This window comes from Elephantulus edwardii, unplaced genomic scaffold, assembly GCF_000299155.1.
Source record: "Elephantulus edwardii isolate Elephantulus edwardi_28Jun2011 unplaced genomic scaffold, EleEdw1.0 scaffold00002, whole genome shotgun sequence".
Classification (NCBI taxonomy): Eukaryota; Metazoa; Chordata; class Mammalia; order Macroscelidea; family Macroscelididae; genus Elephantulus; species Elephantulus edwardii.
In genome coordinates this window covers 43,672,996-43,695,195 of record NW_006399752.1, presented here as the reverse complement: position 1 = coordinate 43,695,195, position 22,200 = coordinate 43,672,996, and the positions used below count along the sequence as shown (strand labels likewise).

Genomic DNA, 22,200 nt, shown 5'->3' with positions numbered 1-22,200 from the left:
GATTGGCACAGGATAGAGCATGGTTTAGGGCTGTTGTACATAGGTTCGTTATGAGTCGCAAATGACTCGACGGCACATAACAACAACAACAAATAATGCAGCAATAAACATGGATGCTCATACATCTGTTTGGATGGCAGTTTTGGTTTCTTTAGCGTATATTCTCAAGTAGCGGAATTGCTGCATCAAGCGGTATTTCTATTTCCAACTTTTTGAGAAAGCACCAGCACTCTGTACCATAGTGGCTGTATCATTTTACATTTCTGTTACAAATGAATAAGAGTTTCAATCTCTCCACAACTTCACTAGCATTCACTGTTCACTGTCCTGTTGAATTTTGCTATTGACGCTGGGTTGAGATGATCTCATAGTTGTTTTGATTTGCATTTCTCTGATAGCTAGATATTTAGAACATTTATTCATGTGTGTGTTTGTCATCTGAATGTCTTCTTTGGTGAAAGGTCTATTCATATCCTGTACCCCAGTAACTGTTTTAAACTATTCATTCATTGTTGCAGTTACCTAACTTCCCCCTCCCTCCCAGTCCTCTTTGCAATTGTTATATCTCTTATTTTGTTGTCATCTCTATAATGCCTCATCCTGTATTATTTTAGAGAGTTCTTTCTTTCATTTACTCCAGTACAGTGGTGGCTGTGATCTTTATGGTAGACTTTCATCCATGTCTTTCTCCAACAGAGTAAATGGGTGGGTTTGAACCTGCAACATCTTGTTTAGCAGCTGAGCACTTATTTATAACCTTAGTTTAGACCTCACCTCAAAACTGAAAACAAAAAAGAATAACACCCACCCCAAAACTCTGCAAACTTACCTCTATGGTTAAGTTGAGCCCTTCAGGGTTATATACTGGGACATTAAGTTGCTTGTTTAAATGAAGTTTCAGTTTTTCTACATTTCTTGGTGATAGTTGTCCTAAAAATACATGAAATACATTTTAGACACGCACATGTTCTTTTCTCATTATCTGTAAATGCTTTGCTACATACAGTACCATATATACACTAACATAATCAAAGACTCCACTCCATAATGTGATTACATTATCTTTATTTCTGCTTGACTGACTAAGAGACCTACCTATTAAATTAGGACCCACATCCAGCACTCTCCCCAAGTGTATCCTAAAGAAGGCTGAGATTTCTGGTCGCCTTACTATAGGTGTCCTGTCCTTTCCGGTCTCATATTACCCCCAGGACATACTTTGTGCCTTTGACAGTTTGATTATCTCAAGATTTTTTGATGTTACTGTTATGTGCCATTGAGTTGGGACCAGCTCACAGCTGACCCTTTAGCAAGCTTTCAGAGGCTGTAAGTCACATGGGAGGAGATTACCCATCTTTCTCCCACAGAGAAGCTGGTGGACTTGAACCATCTACCTTTGGGTTAGCAGTATAACACTTTACCACTAGGCTACCAAGCTCTCTCAAGACTCTTTTAGTGGTTGGTAAACCATTTTTAGTAAAGTTACAGAGAAGTTTCATAGTTGATTACTCAATTCTTTTGCAAAATATGTGATCAGTTATGCCTCCCTTTCTTATCAAACCAGAGATGAAGCTGGTTGTTGTTTTTAAGGGCTGTTGAGTCAAGTTCGACTCATAGTGACCCTAAGAAGAACAGATCTGAACCCTGTCCTATCCTGTGCCATTCTCACCCTCTCTGACACACGTGAGCCCGTTGCTGCACTCACTGTGTCAATCCATCTCATTGAGAGTCTTCCTCTCTTTCACTAACCCTCTACATTCCCAAGCATGACGTCCCTTTCTAGGGAATAGCCTCTTCTAACAACAAGTTCAAAGTATATGAGACGACGCTTAGTTATCCTGGCTTCCAAGGAGCACTCTTTTCTCAAGACCTATCTGAGTAGTTAAAAAATGACAGTGATATAATGCACACCCATGTTTATTGCAGCTTTGTTTACAACAGCAAAGAGCTGGAAACAATCCAAGTGCCCATCAACAAATGGATAGAAAAGCTCTGGTATATTCACACAATGGAATACTATGCAGCAATGAAAAACAAGGACCTCATGAAATATTTTGCAAGATGGATGACCCTGGAGGACATTATGCTGAGTGAAATATCTCAGTCACAAAAGGACAAATGTTGCATAGGGCCACTGTTGTAAAATGGGATCGACATCAGGATTGAGGGAAGACAGAAAAAGACGGGAGGAATGATGTATATTGCATTGAAACAGATGAGGAAGAGAACTGTTTAAAAGGGTATATTTGAATGGGTATTCTTGTCATTGCAGAAGTCCAGAGTGAAGGCTGTATAGTGGAGTGGACTTGGGGGGAGAGATTGCATAACAATGAAACAGTGTTTTTTTTTTTTTTCTTTTCAAGGAGAAGAGTGAATTGGGAGGGGGAGGGTGGGTAGGGAGAAAAGTGCAACAATGAATGACTGGAAACCTTAAGTCTCTGTAAACTTCACGAAAATTAGTAAGAACAAAATGACAGTGATTTACTGATGCATTGTCTCTCCTCATTTCTGAGTGACTTCCCATCTGGGCTTTACCACTAGTACTATAGCTACCTGCATTTCTCTATTGCTTATAGGTTTTCCAAAGGCCTGTTATTTCAGAAGTGGATGGCCAATCTTGCTTCTTAATCTGTCTTAATCTGGGAGTTCTGCAGAAACCCGTTCACTCTGGATGACTCTATTGACATCCGAAACAGGGGCATCGCTTTCAGCATCAGTGACCTACAAGGCTCCGTAGTTCAGCAATCTGGCTGACTGGGGCTGTACTGATGTAAGCAGACCGTGAACAAGTATATATACTTAAGCTATAAAATAAGATGATTGTGGAGCCAAACAAGCTGAAGCTGTTAACAATTTCAGTCTCTTCTCCATATATCATGATGCTGCCTATTTTCCCTGTGATGATGATCTTTGTTTCTTTTTTTCTCTTGTGTGTACCATTGAGTCAGATCCAACTAGTATAGGGGGAGACTGCCCCTCCTTCTCCAGCGGAGAATCTGGTAGATTTGAACCACATGCCTTCAGGATTGAAGCACAGTTTCTTACCACTAGGTCACCAGAGCTCCCTTCAAGAATCTTTGTTTTCTTGATGTGGAGCTTCAATACATGTTGAAGGGTGCAGTCCTTGACCTTCTGCAGTAAATGCCTTGCGTTCTCTTCACTTTTGGGAAGCAAGGTTGTGTCATCTGCTTAACACAAGTTGTTGATAAATCTTCCTCTAATCCTGATGCCACATTCCTCCTCAGACAGCCCAGTCTCCCAGATGATCTATTCTGCATATAGATTGAAAAGGTATGGAGCTAGGATGCAGTTCTGACCTACACCTTTCCTGATTTTGAACCATACAGTGTTTCCTTGCTCTGTTCAGATGACTGCCTCCTCGTCCAAGTATAGGTTTCACATAAGCACAATCAAGTGTTGTGGGAGTCTCATTCTTCTCAGAATTAGCCACATTTTGTTGTGATTAACACAGTTCAATACCTTTGCATAGTCAATGAAACACAGATAGACATTTCTCTGGTACTCTCCCTGCTTTCAGCTATGATCCATCTAACATTGGCTGTAATAGCTCTGGTACCACATCCTCTTCTAAACCCAGCCTGCACATCTGGAAGTTCTCTGCTGATGTGCTGTTCCAGTTGATAGTGGATCATTTTAAGCAGGAACTTACTTGTCTTTGGTATTAATTGGATTTTTGGATAATGATAATGGATCTTGCTTGCCTCCACAATCAACACTCTTGGTACCAGCAGCTAGGAAATCAAAAGATTAATTGTATTGGGAAAAGTCTGCTGTTAGGGACCTCTCCAGAGTACTGAAGAGCAATGATGTTAGTCTAGAGACTAAGATGACCACATCTTCACAATTACTTGCTGTACATTAAAGAGCTAGACAGTGACTAAGGATGATAGATGAAGAATCAATGCTTTTGGGTTGTGGTGTTGTGGTGCTAAGAAGAGTACTGAACTTACCATGGACGTCCAAGAGAATAAATAAGTCTGTCTGAAGAAGGTGAAACCAGGTTACTCCTTGGAGGCAAGGCTGATGAAACTCCACCTCACACACTTAGGACAAGAGGCTCTAGTCCTTGGATAAGGATATCAGCTTGGAAGGGTACAGTGTCAGTGCAGGAGAGGAAGACCCTTGATGCAATGGATTGAAACAGTGACTGTGGTGGCAATGGAGTCAATGTGTGTCAGAGACAGAGAGGTTGGCTCAGGACGGGGCAAGGTTTGGAGCCATTGTCGCCATGAGTTGTAGTTGACCCAATGGCACATAACAACAGTATTTATATATGAGGAAACACAGTGTGTGAGGAAAAAGTTGTATATTAGCAGTAAAATGAAATTAACAATACATTTTCTCTTTCTTATTTAAAAATGTTTCTGCCTGGTGGTATATTCAAACAATGGAATACTATGCAGCATTGAAAAACAAGGTACTCATGAAATATTGTAAAAAATGGGTGACCCTGGAGGACATTATGCTGAGTGAAATATCTCAATTACAAAAAGACAAATACTGCACAATGCCACTGTTATAAAACAGGACTGACACCAGGTTTGGGGGGAACTAAGAAAAGAGGGATAAATAATGTACACTACTTTGAAACAGATGAGGGAGAGAACTGTTTAAAATGGATATATGATTAGGTATTATTTGCATGGCAAGAGTCCAGAATAAGAGCTACATGGTAAAGTGGGCCGGGGAGGGGGGAATTGCATAACAATGAATTTTTTTTTTTTATTCTCAAAGAGAAAAGCAATCTGGGGTAGGGGGTGGAGGAGTGGACAGGGCGGAAAATGTGCAACAATGAATGAATGGAAATCCAAGTTCTCTATGATCTTTCACCAAAATCTCAATAAAGAAAAGTTTCTTCTTATTTCTTCAAATATGTTAAAGAGTTTGAGACACAGAAGACAGATCCTGCTTATCTCAATCTCAATCTATCTAATTCCCTATTAATAAAGGATAGAACCTAGATAATAGCTGCTAATCCCTTCATATTTTACAAATTCCTCTGTAACTTTGAGCAGAGAAAAAGACTAGCCCAACATATAGCATAAATCCAGTTACTTGTTCCTATTTATCTACAAAACAGCTTTCAATTTCTTTTTCTTTTTTTGTATTTCAAATACTTTTAAAAAAAGGCTCTTTAGCTACAGAATCCAAGTTGCTGGCTGGTAAGAATGATGAAATCAATGGTAGAGAGCAGAAGTAAAGAAAACAGCAACCCATTAACTGACTCCAATTCTTTTCCCAAGTGCTCCTGGCTGTGAAATACATAAACAGGCTTTGTAAAGTACTGACAGAGGTAACTAGCAACATCACTTGAATAAAAGATGAAAGAGGCAGGAGAGCAAAACTTACTCAGGTACCAATTATCCCTGTCATTCACTTCAGTCACAGTAACCAGATATGGAGGATGCACCGGCATATGTCCTTCTCTGGTGATAATTTCCAAAGATACTGGATAATTTTTAACTGGAAATGCAAAACGAGGAACCTGAAATACAAATTCCAAGAATGAATGCCAAGCTGGAATCTTTAGTACCAGTTCTATTTCCTGGTAAAGAGTTGACTAGATATATCCCTAACAATCTGAATATTTAAAATGAAGTAGAACTCTTAGGATTTATGCCCTTTCAAGGCATGCAGTTGGTGGGGAAATGAGTCTTTGTTTTCCCCCATTAAATCAGATCTGACTGGTACAGGAGGAGATTGTCCCTCCTTCCCCGGCAGAGCATCTGGTGGATTCGAACTGTGCGCCTCTGGGATTGTAGTTGCAGCTCCTTGCCACTAGGCCACCAGAGCTCCCCGGAATGAGTCTTTATTACAACAAAATTGAGGTAGACTGTGCATAGCTTTCTGGGTTCTATCGACAAATTGTAGCAACAAACCTGTGCTTACTATTGGCATTGAGCACAAGAACTTGCTGCGAGGGAATGAAACGTTTGTGTGTGTAATAAACTCCATGTTACATGAGGTCCTGAATGAATTGGGCCCTGCTCATCTCCTTCTGTCATCTCTCTACCTGCTGGTCACAATGTTCCAGCAATGCTCTTTCAACTCAATCTCTAGAGTCAGAGTTTAAATCCAGTTCTACTACATTAGTAGCATACTGATGTTGTGATGGTGATAGAGTTGGAACCAACACATAGCAAACCCTCAAAGGCTGCTTAATTGCATGGCGGGAGATTGCCCATTCTCCATGGAACAACTGGTGGATTCAAACTATGTGCCTTTGTTTGGCAGCCAGCTCCTTACCACTAAGCCGTCAGAGCTCTCATATTAATTAATAACATTATTGTTGTTGTTAGATGCTGTTGAGTTGAGGATTATTCATAGCGACTCTATAAACAACAGACCTGTACCATGTCCTATCCTGTGCCGTTCTTCTATTCTCTGATACACCTGAGCCCATTGCTGCAGTTACTGTGTCAGTTCATCTCATTGGGGGTCTTTCTTTCTTTTGCTGACCCTCCATTTTTCTAAGCATGTTGTCCCTTTCCAAGGAAAAGCCTCTCCTAGCAACATGTTCAAGGGAACCCTGGTGGCCCAGTGGTAAAGAGCTGTGCTGCCAAGCTGGAGGCATCAGCTGCTCTGTGGGAGAAAGTTCGACAATCTCCTCCCATGCAATTTATTGGCTCTGAAAACCCACTGGAGAGTCAACAGTGAGTCAGTTCTGACTTGACAGTATGTCCAAAATACAAGATGACGCTTCATCATCTTTGCCTCCAAGGAGCACTCTGGTTGCACTTTCTCCAAGACATATCTGTTTGTTCTTTTTGCAGTCCATGGAGTAATCAGTGCTCTTCTCCAACACCATAACTCAAAGGCATCAATTCTTCTTCTGACATCCTTAGTCATTGTCCATCTCTCAGATGCATAGCAAATGATTGAAAAGACCATGGTTTGAATCAGGCATACCTTAAACCTCAAACAGATGTAATTACTCTTTAATATTTTGGAGAGGTTCCTGACAGCAGACTTGCCCAATGCAATATGACTCCTGATACCTTGACTGCTGATCCCCAAGGTGTTGACTGTTGACACAAGCAAGACAAAATCATTGATGACTCCATGAAGAGTAATGTGGCATCAGCATCGGGGGAGGACACATCAACAGCTTGCATTATGCAGATGACACAACTTGGATTGCTCTAAGTGAGTAGAACTTGAAATTTGCTGCAGAAGATCAAGAAGTACAGCCTTCAGTATTAATGAAATCTCAAGATCAAGAAAACAGAGGTCTTCACCACAGGGCCAACAGACAGTATCATGATAGATGGAGAATGGATTGAAGTTGTCAGTGATTTCATAGTCATTGTTAGTCCTTGGTAAATCACTAAGCCTTACTGTGCTTAGAATTAAATAAGACAAATCATGAAGAAGGCGTAGAGTACAATGTACCCAAAAATCCTTTGTGGTCTAGCCGATCTTGATTCATAGTGACCCTCTATCTGGTTTCTGAGGTTGTAGTGGAGAAGAGGAAGACCCTTAACAAGTCAAATTGACAAAGTGTAGCACAGATTATGAGACTTGGTAGGATTTCAATCTGTACATTGGGTCACTATAAGTCAGAGTTGACTTGATGACATCTCACAACAGTAACAAATCTTAATCAGAGAAGGCTGTCTATCTTTCTCAGAGCATCTGAGGATTTGAACCACTGTTCTTTTGGTTAATAATTCAACATGCACTGTGTAGAAAAAGGATCATAATTTACTGAGTGATAACTCTGCCTGACATGTTAGTAAGTAATTTTGGAGGAATATAGCTCTAAAGTTATATAAAACTTATTATAATAAACTCTATAATCATACAGAAATGATGTTTATTAGAGAACAGAGTTTAGGTCTTTTGTTCATAGGGTCACTATGAGTTGTATTCGACTTGATGACACTTAACCACTGCTAAGTGGGACTAGTGTTGTCATATTTGGAGGAACATTCTTCTATTTTGTACATCATTCTTCGTCAATTTTATATACTGAGATAATCTAAGTTTGCTGTGGTGCTGGAATCTTGTGCCATTGGGGTATCAAATACCATAATGATTCCAATGTGGAAAGTGTTTGGTGGAGCTCCTGGGTGTAGGAGTGGCATCCACATGCCTATGGAAACTCTATGAACTTGGAGAAACAACAACAATAATGGAAAGACATTAGGTCTTTCGTTCATAGAGTCGCTGTGAGTCGTACTCAACAGCAATCAACGACAACATGTATATGCTCTCAGGTTAGAAGACAGTTAAAAATGGGAAGGGTAAGATGGCGGCAGGGGTGGCTGGGTGGGGGGTTGAGGCAGACGAGTTCGAGGATGCACCCGATGTGGAACCGCTGGAACCCACGCTCAGCAACCTCATCGAGCAGCAGCCTCAGGTGGATCTTCGTCGGGGGCAAGGGTGGCGTGGGTAAGATAGCCTGCAGCTGCAGCCTGGCAGTCCAGCTGTCCAAGGGCCGGGAAAGTATTCTGATCATCTCCACAGACCCAGCCCACAACATCTCAGATGCTTTTGACCAGAAGTTCTCTAAGGTGCCTACCAAGGTCAAAGGCTATGACAACCTCTTCGCCATGGAAATTGACCCCAGCCTTGGCGTGGCAGAGCTGCCCGACGAGTTCTTTGAGGAGGATAACATGCTGAGCATGGGCAAGAAAATGATGCAGGAGGCCATGAGCGCCTTCCCGGGCATCGACGAGGCCGTGAGCTACGCGGAGGTCATGAGGCTGGTGAAGGGCATGAACTTCTCAGTGGTGGTGTTTGACACGGCACCCACGGGCCACACGCTGAGGCTGCTCAACTTCCCCACCATCGTTGAGAGAGGCCTGGGCCGCCTCATGCGGATCAAGAACCAGATCAGCCCCGTCATCTCGCAGATGTGCAACATGCTGGGCCTGGGTGACGTGAACGCAGACCAGCTCGGCTCCAAGCTGGAGGAGACAGTGCCCGTCATCCGATCCGTCAGCGAGCAGTTCAAGGATCCCGAGCAGACCACCTTCATCTGCGAGTGCATGACAGGGTTTCTGGTCCTGTAGGAGGCGGAGCGGCTGATTCAGGAGCTAGCCAAGTGCAAGATCGACACACACAATATCATCGTCAACCAGCTTGTCTTTCCCGACCCTGAGAAGCCATGCAAGATGTGTGAGGCTCGCCACAAGATCCAGGCCAAGTACCTGGACCAGATGGAAGACCTCTATGAAGATTTCCACATCGTGAAACTGCCATTGTTGCCCCATGAAGTGCAGGGGGCAGACAAGGTCAACACTTTCTCCGCCCTCCTCCTAGAACCGTACAAGCCCCCCAGCACCCAGTAGCACCGCTGCCTGCCCCAGCTGCTGACATTTCATGTCCACCCTACAGCCCTACCCCAGGGCAGTGTTTGCACAAAGTTCCCCCCATGGTGCAGTGAAGGGCACTGGGGGGAGGGACAGGGGGTAGGGAGGGGGGCCTGTTCCCCCTGGTGGGGCTGGGTTCTACAACTGCCCCCTCACCTTTCCCCACCTCTTGCCCCTTAATAGAGGTTCTTTAACTGAAAAAAAAAATGGGATGGGTAAGAGCGAGCTGCCTCTTTAAGAGAAGTTGTTAGGTACTGTTGAATCAGAACCAACTCTTAGCGGACCTACTGGAGAGGAGGTCTTCAGAGGCAGTAAATAGCATGGGAGGTGACTGCTAATCTTTCTCCTGATGAGCAGTTATTGTATTCAAACCACGTGCTTTGGGTTGGCAGAACAATTCCTTACCACTAAGCCACCAGAATTCCCTCCTCAGAGTCTACTTTAATGATGTGGAAACGTCACCTGGTGAAGGGCTTTAATTTGCTAATGTGTAAGACTGAAAATGAAGGGGGAAAAACCAGCTACAAACATCCATTTATAATGGGAATGTGGAATGTATGAAGTATTGGAAGTTGAATAAAAAATTGAAACGGAACACATAAGATCCACGTCTTAGGCATCAGTGAGCTGAGATGGACTGGTACTGGCCATTTTGAATCAGACAATCACATGACCTACTATGTCAGAAATGACCAGTTGAAGAGGAATGGTGAAACACTCTATCAAAAAACCATTTCAAGAACTATCTTGAAGTATAATGCTTGATAGGATACTATCCATATAAGAAATATTTGTTAATACAACTATTATTCAAATTTTTGCACCAATTGTTAAAACAAAGATAAAGAAAGCAAGGTTTCCGATTGACTTTTGCAGTCTGAAGTAGATAAAACATGCAGTCAAGATGCATTAATAGTAATTGGTGACTGGAATGCAAAATTGCAAACAAAGAAGGACTGGTACTTGAAAAATATAGCTTTTTTGTTAGTTAGGAGACTGGAGATTGCATGATATAATTTTGTATCATACAAATCCACCAGATGCTCTGCTGGAGAAGGAGGGACAATCTCCTTCTGTACCAGGTGGATCCAGTTTGATGGTTATACACACATAAAATAATAGAAAAAAATGTTTTACCATTAATGATTTACTCATTGCAAATACTTAACACCCCCCCACCCCCCATAAATTATGGCTACATAAATGGCTCTCATCTGATGGAATGTTGAGGAAATAGATTGACTATATCTGTAGAAAGAGATGGTGGGGAAGTTGAATATCAGTCAAAACAAGGCAAAAGGTTGACTGTGGAACAGGTCAGCAATTGTGTGTGGAAAATCTGGATTCTACAAAGGTGTGTTTTCTGGTTTTTGTTGAGGCTTGGCTGTAAAATGTTTGCTCACAATTGGGTGTGAGCTGATTGGATTTGGCCTCACGTTTAAAAAGGCATTGTGGCCATTGGGTCTGTGGCCCTCAGGCCTGTTTTTAGTTGTTTTTGTCAAAAATTCTTCTAAGTGGTATATCACTGGTCTGTCAATTTGTTGTACAGAGGTAACTCAGAATTGTTGTGATGCTAAACACTGTGACACTGATGTGTCAAATGCAATAATGGTTACCCATGGTGGATAGTATTTGGTGGCGCTCCCAGATTCAAACAGGCAGGAGTGGCATCCATCTTCCGAAATAGCTTACCTTTGGAAATTCTATGAACTTCCAATGAGAAGCAATGAAGGTTATACATGTGTTCAGGTCTTTCATTCATAGGGTTGTTATGAGTCGTCAATGACTCAATGGCACTTAACAACAACATAACAAATTAAAATTGAATGGGTAAAGTTAAAACAAGTTTATAAAAACCAAAACATAACCTTCAGTTTTCCCACCTGAAATAAAAAAAAATTCAAGAATAGGATTTGGAAGTAGGAGTGGCATCCACTTTCTAAACAACATGCCTCTGGAAACTCTATGAACTTTGAGAAATGACTATAGTTATAGAAAGGCTTCAGGTCTTTTGCTTATAGGGTCACTATGAGTTGTGCTTGACTTGACCGCAGTCAATAACAAGAGGTTAGCATTAACATGGACGACTGAAGATCCGATGACTTACAGAATGACATCAGGAGCACCATCTATGAAGGAAATAAAAAGTCATTACAAAGACAGGAAAGAATCCACCACATGCTCTGCTGAAGGAGGGACAATCTCCTCCTGTATCAGTCAGATCTGATTTGACAGTACACACATTTAAAAAAAATAAAAAAAGTAATAAAAAAAGAAAAATTAAAAAAAAAAAATTAAAAAACATTTAAAAATTTAAAAAAATTAAAAAAAACAAAAACAAAGACAGGAAAGAAGAAAAGACCAAAATGGATGCCTGGAGAGACTTTGAAACTTCCTTTTGAATGTAGAACAGGAAAATGAAGGAGAATAATAATGACATCACAGAGCTGGACAGAAGATTTCAAAGGACAGCTCAAGAAGACAAAGCAAATTATTATAACAAACTGTGCAAACCTAAAGTTAGAAAACCAAAAGGGAAGAATACAGTTAGCATTTTTCAAGCAGAAAGGATAGCAGAACGAATGTAAGCCTTGAGTTGTAATATTGAAGGATTCTGTGAAGGAAATATTCAATGATTCAGGAAGCTTCAAAAGATGGAAGGAATACAGATAGTCACTATGCCAAAAAGAATTGGTCAATGCCAAACCATTTTTGGGAGCAGCATGTGATCAAGAACAAGAGGTTCTGAAGGAAGAATTCTAAGCTGCACTAAAGGCAAAAAATAGGCCCCAGATATTGATGGAAAACTGATCGAGATGTTTCAGCAATCAGAGGAAGCCTGGACCTGCTTACTAGTGTCTACCAAGAAATAGGGAAGACAACTTCTTGGCCAAATGACTGGGACAGATCCATATTTGCTCCAATTAAAATATGGAACAAAGTTGCTAATATCAAAGTTGCTAAAATCTTGCTGAAGATTATTAAAAAATGGCTGGAACAATACGTCAACTGTGCACTGTCAGAAATTCAAGCTGGGTTCAGAAGAGAATGCAGAATAAAGGAGCTCGTTACTGATGTCAGATGGATCCTGGCTGAAAGCAGAGAATAATAGAAAGATGCTTACTTGTATTTTATTGACCACAGGAAGGCATCTGACCACATAGATCATAACGAATTATGGAAAATATTGAGAAAATGGGAATTCCAGAACAGTTAATTTTACTCATGTGAAACCTGTACATAGACCAAGAAGCCATTTTTCTGAACAGCACATGGGATACTGCATGGTTTAAAATCAGAAAAATTATGCATCACCTTTCTCCATACGTGCTCAACATATATGCTGAGCAAATAATTTGAGAAGCTCAATTAAATGAACAGAATGTAGCATAAAGATTGGGAGAAGACTCATCAACAATCTATATCATGCATATGACACAACCTTGATTGTTAGACTCAGGATGTTCTGAAGAAGATCAAAGACTTCATCTATCAGTTTAAAGAGTAGAGTGTGTCTGACTGAAGATATGTTAGGGTTTACTGATCTATCTCTAATGTCATTGCTATATTTTATACTTCCATGTGAAAGTCAGACAGTGAATAAGGAAGACCTAAGAAGAATGCCTTTGAATGTTAGTGTTAATGATGAGTACTAAATATCTCATGGACTGCCAAAAGAACAAACAAGTCTATTTTGGAGAAAGTGCAATTGAGGTGCTCCTTACAGGCAAGGAGGATGAAATTTTGTCTCACATACTTTGGGTTTGTTTTCAGGAGACACCAGGCCTTAGAAAAAGACATTGTGCTGGGAAAAGCAGAAGGTCTGAAAAAGGAAGGCAGACTATCAGTGAGATTGATCGACACAGCCACTGCAATAATGGGCTTGAGAGCATAGTACGGAGAGGGATGACGGACCAGGAGAGGGCCCGGTTTTGATTTGTTGTTCATAGTTTGCTTTGCATGGTTGGTAGTTGAACTGGGGTGCCCAACAATGACAACAACAACAACAAGAACAACATGCATAGTCTTCAAAATTCTATGAGATATATTGAGGAATAGTTACAGTGGTGCTTGTGAGAAGTGGAATTTTTCAGACTGCTTTGTTTTCTAGGTCTTGCAAATTTTCCACCTTTGACAGGTTGCAGTATTACCACCACTTTCCTATTGTTATTAGAAAAATAGAATTTTCCTATTGGAAAAAATAACTGCATTTCCCCTCTTTGATAGGTTTCTGCCTTACCCAAGAATTTAGCATTTGCAGTTTTTACACTATGTGTATTGTTTCAAGGACCATGAAAATAAGTCGGTTTGAAAGTGAAACCAATTGCACACTCAATATTGTTATTGCAAGCATCAATACATACTATTTCACATACGGATGCTTTGATGCTAACAGAATGAAACAGCATTTGACACAGAACCCAATATAGTACACTTTATTTATGATCACTACAAAATAACTCTTTGATAGCAAATAATTTGACTCTTGTACTCCCGGAACCTGATACATTTAGCTACTTAATACTTTTTAAAATGAATTACTGTTATCCAGCTCTGGTGGCTTAATGGTAAGGAGCTGCACTACCAACTCAAAGGAATGTGGTTTGAATCCACCAGTTGCTCCTTGAGATGGGCCATCTTCTCCCGTGGGATTTACTGCCTCTGAAAGCTTAGATGGTTAGTTTTGACGCTTTTGAGCTGTGGTGTTGAAGAGCAATGAACATCCCATGGATGAACAGATACGTCCTGGAGAGGGTGCACCAGAGTCTTCGGAGGCAATAATAATGAGGTGTCACTTCACATACTTTGGACATAATTACTAGGATGTGCTATTCTTTGGAAAGGGACATGATGTTGGAAAGGGTGGAGGGTCGGCAAAGGAGAGGAAGACCCTCAACCAGGTGGACTGACACGGTGACTGCTGCAATGGGCTCTTTTGTGTCAGGAAATGTGAGGATGGCACAGGACAAGGATTGGTTTCAGATCTTTTGTTCATAGGGTTGTTATGAGTTGTACTCAGTAGCACCTAACAACAATTATTAGGATTTCACTTTCCAGATGAAGTTCATTGACTTTTTGGAAACACTTAAAATCTAGAGCTTTTTAAACTCTATGCCATAATATCTCCGTATCTTTTCAATCTGTACGTAGAACAGATCATTTGGGAGGCTGGGCTTTATGAGGAGGATTGGCGGAAGACTGAGTCAACAATCTATGTTATGCAGATGACACAACTTTGCTTTCTGAAACTGAGGAGGACTTGAAGCTGCAGAATGTCAAGGACTGCAGTCTTCAATATGGATTGAGGCTCAACATAAAGAAAACAGAGATTCTCACCACTGGGACAATTGACAGGTGGAGGTTGAGGTTGTTAACAATTTTACATTTTGCTTGACTTCACAATCAAGCCTCTTGGCACCAGCAGTCAGGAAATTAAAAGATGAATTGCATTGGGGAAGTTTGCTGTCAAAGATCTCTCCATAGTATTGAAGAGCAATGATGTCAGTCTAGGGACTAAGGTGCACCTGATCAAGGCCCTGGTCTTCACAATTACTTTCTATTCATCAGAGAGCTGGACAATGACTAAGGATGACAGGAGAAGAATCAATGCCTTTGAGTTGTGGTGCTGGAGAGGAGCACTGAAACATGGACCGCCAAGAGAACAAATAGGTGTGTCTTAGAGAGGGTGAAACCAGATTTCTTCTTGGAGGCAAGGATTTTGAAGCTCCATCTTACATGCTTTGGGCATATGGCCAGGAGGGATCAGTCCTTGGAGAAGGACATCATACTTGGAAGGGTGGAGGGTCAGCACAGGAGTGGAAGACTCCGGATGAGTTGGAGTGACACAGTAACTGGGGTAGCAGGGGTAGGTGTGTCAGAGTCAGTGAGAGTGGCTCAGGACAGGGTTCAGAGCTATTTTACCTAGGGTCACCATGAGTCACAGGCAACTGGATGACATGTAACAACAACATGATCTTATATGACATTGTTTCTAGGACATATTAATGTCTAATATGTAACCAAAAAGCCCATTTGACCATCGGATTACTTTATTATGGAAGCGCCATATCTTTTGGTAACTCGAAGCGAACTTACTTTTTCTCTGCAATCTGAGAAAGCCTCCGCATGTGAAAGCTTCTGATCCGGCATGCAATTACACGCCTTCCGAGAGGAAGCATTAGCACATTGCTTGAATTGACCAGTTTCCTGCAAATGGAATCCATACAGTTGACAGTCAAGAGTAGAATATCGTTCTCACAGTTTATCTCTGTCAAATATTTATTCTTTGGGAAGGGGAAGATACAGTAACTCAGTTGCAGAGAAACTCACCAGGCAGCCTTTTAACCAAGTATCAAGAAGACTGTCAGAGTAATGGGACTTGACCATCAGAGCAATGGGACTTACCATCATGTACCCCTTACAACACATGCTGAGAAGGATATATTGTTTCTATCAATGAAGTTCAATGACAAAATAACTGGCAAATAAATAACCTTCAAAATTGTCAAAGTCATAAAAGGACTAAAAAACTATCATGGATTCGAGATGACCAAGAAGACATAACAACTTTTTGGAGTATGGGATGATATATTAGATTCTCAACCAGCAAAGGAAAAATAAAAAAGACTAAGAATGGCAAAATATGAATGAGGCTATACTTTAGTTACTAGAATCAAATCAATATGAATTTCCTGGCTTTGACAGTTGCACTATATGTTTATGACAAAATGCACTATATACATATGGTTTCATAATGCGAAAGGCAGGGAGCTCTGGTGGCCCAGTGGGAAAGGAGTTACACTGACAACCCAAAGGCAGGTGGTTTGAGCCCATGAGCTGCTCTGCAGGAGAAAGATGGGCAGTTTCCTTCCTCGTCATTTATTGCCTCTGGAAATAAACTGGAGTGTCAGTGACAGGTTGGTTTTGACTTGATGTCAATGAGTTTGAGTGTTCGGTTTTTTTTTAACGTGTTTTTATGTAGATGAAAGGTATTCAGGGTAACTCTATGTTATTTTAACAACTTGTCTGTGAGTCTTGAATTATTTAAAAAAAATTGTTACAACAATAAACCAAAACTCTGCCCTTTCTGACTAGACTAGGTGGGAAATGTAGAACAAAGTTTATAATTATAAAAAAAGACCAAACTTCCTGGTCTAATAGAGCAGTGGAACCCCAGAGATGGTGGCCCTTAGATACCCCTCAAACCTGGAACTGAGAGCCCACTCCTCGGGATCACCGTTCAGCCAAGCCACAGACAGGTCTATAAAATGAACACACACAGGATGTAGGAGGAATCCATTGCTTAGAACAATCCATTTATGAGAACAAAAGGGAAGCCTTTGCTCAAAAAAGCAAACTTCAGGAGTTAGGAAGGGGGAGGGGAACAAAAGGACGAAGGGAAATGGGGGATCCAGGGAGGAATAAGGATAAGTGCTGCTACATTGAGGAGTCATGGAAGCAAAGGTATATAAATCGTCAAATAGGAAGCTAATTTGTTCTGCAGACTTTCCTCTGAATCACAATAAAGTGTTCAAAAGCAAAGCAATAAAACGACAAAACCCTTCTCTCTTGTATAGCTTACCCATTATAGGGACATAAAGTAAGTGAAAAATGAAAAATTGTAATAGATGCTAAGGAGAAAAATAGGGCAAAGGAGGGGAAAGGAAGTGGGGGCCAGTGGAAATGGGGTGACAGTTTTAAGTAGAGCCATCGGAGAAGGTCTTTCTGAGTTAGTGACATTTTAGCAAAAGCAGAAGGTGGTGACAGTGTAAGCCACGAGGGACAAGCCTGGCAGAAGAACATTTCAGAGAGAGGGAATTGCTGTTACGTGCCATCGAGTCACTGGTGACTCACAGCGAGCAGGTGCATGGTGCATGAGAAGCTGCCTGGTCCTGCACGGTCCTCACAACCCCTGCTGGCTGAAGCCCATTGCTGTGGTCACTGCATCAGCCCGTCTACTGGAGGATCATCCATCAGAGGCACGGTTTGCCTACAGAGGGCCTGAGGTGGGAGCATGCCCGGGCATATTGGAAGGACAGAAGGAAGCCAGCATGGCCAGGGCAGATTGAGCAGAGGGGAATTGGGCCAGGGGTCATTCATTTCCAGGCCAGAGCATGGAGCCCCTTACAAATCCTGGTGAAAATCTGATTCGTACTCAGAATGGAATGGCAAGACGGTGGATATTTATTTGTAAAGACAATTTCACACCGTGTGCATGTGTGTATGGCTGTATGTAAAAGCCCGTTCATATGTGGCTCTCCACTAACTCTGATGGTGTAGTCCAAAGAAGGCATCTCTCAGGCACTTCAAACCCACCAGTGGCTCTGAGGGATGAAGATGAACAATCTCTTCTGGTGGGATTTATAGCCTCTCAGAACCTGCTGGAGAGTCAGCTGGAGTTGGTTCTGACTCAGTGGCAGTGAGGGTATGTGCATTACGGTCAAGGAGGTATATTTTTTTCTGGAGAGTTTCCTCAGGCGTCTATGCAGCTTCCTTGAGAAGTTCACCCATGTTGTTGTTATGTACCATCGAGTTGCCTGTGACTCATAGCAATTCTATGAACAACAGCTCTGAAGCCCTGTCCTCAGACAGTTTCACTGACTCCGACTCACCTACCCCGATTGCCCCAGTTACCGTATCAATACGTTTCATCCAGGTCTTACTCTCCTGCACTGTCCCTCCAAACTTCTGAGCATGATGTCCTTCTGCAAGGACTGGTCCCTCCTCATCACATACCGAAAATATGTGAGACAGAGCTTCAAAATCCTAGCCTCCAAGGAGAAACTTAGTTTCACTCTCTCCAAGACAGACCTATTTGTTTTCTTGGTGGTCCATGTATATCCAAGAGTCTCCTCTAACACCACAACTCAGAGACATCTATTCTTCTTCTGTCATCCTTAGTCATTGTCCAGCTCTCTGTAGCAAGTAATTGTGAAGACCATGGCCTGGACCATGCACACCTTAGTTCCTAGTTTGACATTACTGCTTCTCAGTACTCTGGAAAGGTCTCTGACAGCAGATTTACTTAATAGCATTAGTCTATTGATTTCCTGATTTCTGGTGCCAAGAATGTTGACTGTGGATCCGAGCAAGCTGTAACTGGCAAAAACCTCACTTCCTTTTCCATCCATCATGGTGCTGCCTTAGTGAGCTTGTATTCTGACTCAAATGGTTCCTCTGTGCTCACTCTGCCCCTAAGAGGCCTGGTGCTCCTGAAGCTTCTCTCTTTCCTGGACAGAAACTTGTTGTTATGTGCCATTGCGTCTCCTGCAACTCTTAGCGTCCCTATGCACATAAGCTCTGAAACCTACGCTATCCTGAGCTAATGTCCTCATCTTCGACAGGTCTAATCCCATTTCTCCAGTCACTGAATTGATCCAGCTCAACCTGGGTCTTCCTCTCCAGCACTGTCCCTCTACCCTTCTGAACCTGATGTCCCTGTCCAAAGACTGGTCCCTCCTGGCCCTGTGCCCAAAGTATGTTAGATGGAGTTTAAAAAATCCTTGCCTCCAGGGAGCAGCCCAGTTTCACCCTCTCCAGGACAGAGCTGTTAGTTCTCCTGGAGGTCTATGGTTCAACACTCTTCTCTAGCACCACAACTCAAAGCATTGATGCTTCTTCTATCATCATGAGTTATTGTCCAGCTCTAGGATGCACAGCAAGTAATGGCAAAGACTATGGCCTAGATCAGGCATACCTTGGTCTCTAGAGTTACATCATTGCTCTTCAGTACTCTAGAGAGGTCCTTTACAGCAGATGTTGCCAATGTAATTCATCTTTTGATTTCCTGACTGCTGGTGCCAAGAGTGTTGATTGTAGAACCAAGCAAGTTGAAGTTATCCACAATCTCACTCTCTTCTCTGTCCATCATGAAGCTGCTAATTGGCCCAGGGTGAGAATCTTTGTTGTCTTGATGTTGAATTTCAATCCACATTCAAAATTATAGTTTACCGTCTGCAGCAAATACCTCATGTCCTCTTCAGTTTCAGCAAGCAAGGTTGCATCATTTTCTATAATGCAGGTTGCTGATGAGTCTTCCTTCAGTCTTGATGCTACATTCCTCCTCATAAAGTTCCTCCTACTGAATCATCAGTCCTGCAAATAGATTATAAAGGTGTCGAGACAGGCTGCATCCCTGATGCACTCCTTCCCGGATCCTGAACCATGCAGTGTTTCCCTGTTCTGTTCTCATTACTGCTTCCTGGTTCAAGTATAGGTTTAGCATGAGCACAATCAGTAGAATATTAAGTGTGTGTGTGTGTGTGTGTGTGTGTGTGTGTTTGCGTGCGCGCGCATGCTGCAAAAGAACCCTCCTGGTGCAGTATGTAGTGCATCAGGCTACTAATTGATAAGGCCATGGTTTGAATCCATCAGGAATAAGATGGGCAGTCTCCTCCCATGAAGACATGTGTCCTTGGAAATTAGATGTCAGGTAGCAAAGCGCTGGAGTCAAGCTGATGGCCAAGGATGGGGTGTTGAAGCACACCCCTCTTCTTTTGGACCACCATTCCTTTCACAAAGTTGGCCCCAAGGGTTGGGTCTAGGGAGTCCTGTCATTTGAGAAAGGATGGCCTCACTCCAACAATCTCATTTGAAATCCCAGTGGCAACCAGAGAGATTGGAAAGGGACAGAATCCACGTAGACTTCGTGGCTCCCTCGCTCTGTGCAGCGGTGGTGCTAAGAGCAAATCAGACAAAATGCACTGCTGTTGCATGAGTGGTTCCTTTGTGTGGGACAACCGCCAGGGGTTTCCAGGGTGGCTACTCTTCATGGGAACCCTCTTTATACCTCTCTCCCCCCACAGAGTGGCTAATGGGTTTGGTCCTCTCAATCTTTTGGTTAGTATCCAAAAGATTTACCACAGTGCCACCAGAACTTGCAATAGAAGACGTTTTTTTGTGTACAGTCGAGTTGAACAAACTCCCGGCTGGCCCACACAGTGGTTTTTCAGAAGTTATAAATCACATGGGGGCAGATTGCTCATCTTTCTGCCACAGAGCAGCAGGTGAGTTTGAACCGTGTGCCTTTGGGTTGACAGTGCAACTCCTTACCACTAAGCCACCAGAGCTCCCTGATGTACGAAGGGAGGGGGCTAAGTAGCAGCACAGAAGCCACAGCGACCATTAGATGCTGTCAAGTTGACTACAGCTCAGAGTGACCCCATGAACACCACACTGTCGTGTTCATTAGTCCATATATAATTAGTCCATATATATAGTTCATAAGTTCATATATAATTAGTTCATTAGTCCATACATTATTCTACTGCATGATATTTTTTTTTTTAAATTCAGAGTACTACTACCTTTTTTTTGTAGGAAAAAGAAAAGTGATTTACCATCGACTTGTGAAATAGGTTTCTTGGTCTAGGTTTGCTGGGGTCTGCGTGGTAGATATTGTCTGAGAGTGGAATGGCTATTCCCATTTTAGAGGGGGGCCTGTAGTTGACCTGCGGACAAGTAAACAAAGGATGGGGGTGAGCCATTATTATGTACTGCCTTCAGTTTAAATAACAATTTGATCTTATAGCAAAGAATTAAAAGTAAAATATCTCAGTCACAAAAGGACAAATACTGTATGGTGCCACAGTTGTAAAAAGTGACTGACATCAGGGTTGGGGTAAGACTGAGAAAAACTGGATAGATTATGTATACTGAATTGAATCAGATGAGGGAGAGAACAGTTTAAAAGTGATATATGGTAGGGTATTATGATTATCACAGGAATCCAGAATTAAGGTTGCATAGTGGACTGCATTTGGAGTGCTGGGGGCAGGGTCGGGGGCAGGGGGCTTGTATACCAACGAAGAAGTTTATCTTTTGCTTTTCAAAGAGAGGAGCGAACTGGGGGAAGGGGGGTAAAGAAAAAGAACAACAATGAATGAATGAAAATCCAAAATCTCTGTAAATGTTCATTAAAATAAAATAAAATAAAATAAAAAGTAAGCATTTCCTTTTCAGCTTCTGGTATTAAAGTAGTTGTTATTACTCTTATCCCGTGATATTGAGTCAGAACCAGCTCATAACTGACCCTCTAGGGGAGTTTTCAGAAGCTATTAATCACATGAGAGGAGAATTACTATCTTTCTCCCTTAGAGCAGCTAGTGGATTTGAACTGCTTGTCTTTGAGTTGGCAGCACAAGTCCTTACCCACTAGGCCACCATGGCTACACTCCTCTCACTTCTCCATTTGCTACAATTAAAACTACTTCAACCTGCTGTAATAAAACTTAGACCTTGGAAACAGAGGAAAAATATTATTAGTACCTAAAAAACTGTCATAAAGCCAATGAAATAAAGTTATAAAACTTTACTAAAAAGCCTTAGTGATACAGGTAGTAAGTAATTTTTCCAGTTTGGCTGTTTGCTTTATGTCAGAAAGAAAATAATTTGTGGATTCAAACTATGTGCCTTCCAGAAGGCCACACAGCTTCCTCTGTGTAATCAGCTGCCTCTGAAAAGCCACTGGAGTGACAGCTTTTAGTGTTAGTTCTGACTCAATGGTACACAACAACACCAACAACCGACCTATTAAACTCAGTTTTTCTGATTTCATTTTTTTAAAAAAAAATGTACCTTAAAAATGTAATGAATTGGAACTGACCATAGCTGACCCTCCCTGTTAGATTTCTGAGGCTGCAAATCACAGGCAGCAGCTGGTGGATTTGACCCAGCAGAGAGGAATGGCCTTTGGGTTAGTAGCTCACCTTCCCACTGACTTTGCCACCAGAGCTTTCTGTATCTTAAGGTAGAATGGATGTTAAAAAGGAGTCACAAATTCTAACAAGGTAAAAGTTAAAATCATGACACTGAAATGGAATCAGTAAAATATATTAGTATAGAATAAGTCCAGGTATGTGTG

General features: G+C 41.8%; 1 protein-coding gene and 1 pseudogene across 1 annotated transcript in view; one reads left to right on the top strand and one right to left on the bottom strand.

Moving 5' to 3' along the window:
• The window catches only part of CATSPERB (catsper channel auxiliary subunit beta), a 211,865-nt gene that overhangs the window by 8,553 nt on the left and 181,112 nt on the right, over positions 1-22,200 (bottom strand). The window contains 4 exon segments of the mRNA XM_006879213.1: positions 830-930; positions 5,371-5,506; positions 15,435-15,545; positions 20,678-20,788. Coding sequence (XP_006879275.1) covers positions 830-930; positions 5,371-5,506; positions 15,435-15,545; positions 20,678-20,788 — 459 coding nt within the window.
• On the top strand, positions 8,273-9,317 carry LOC102875153 (annotated as a pseudogene).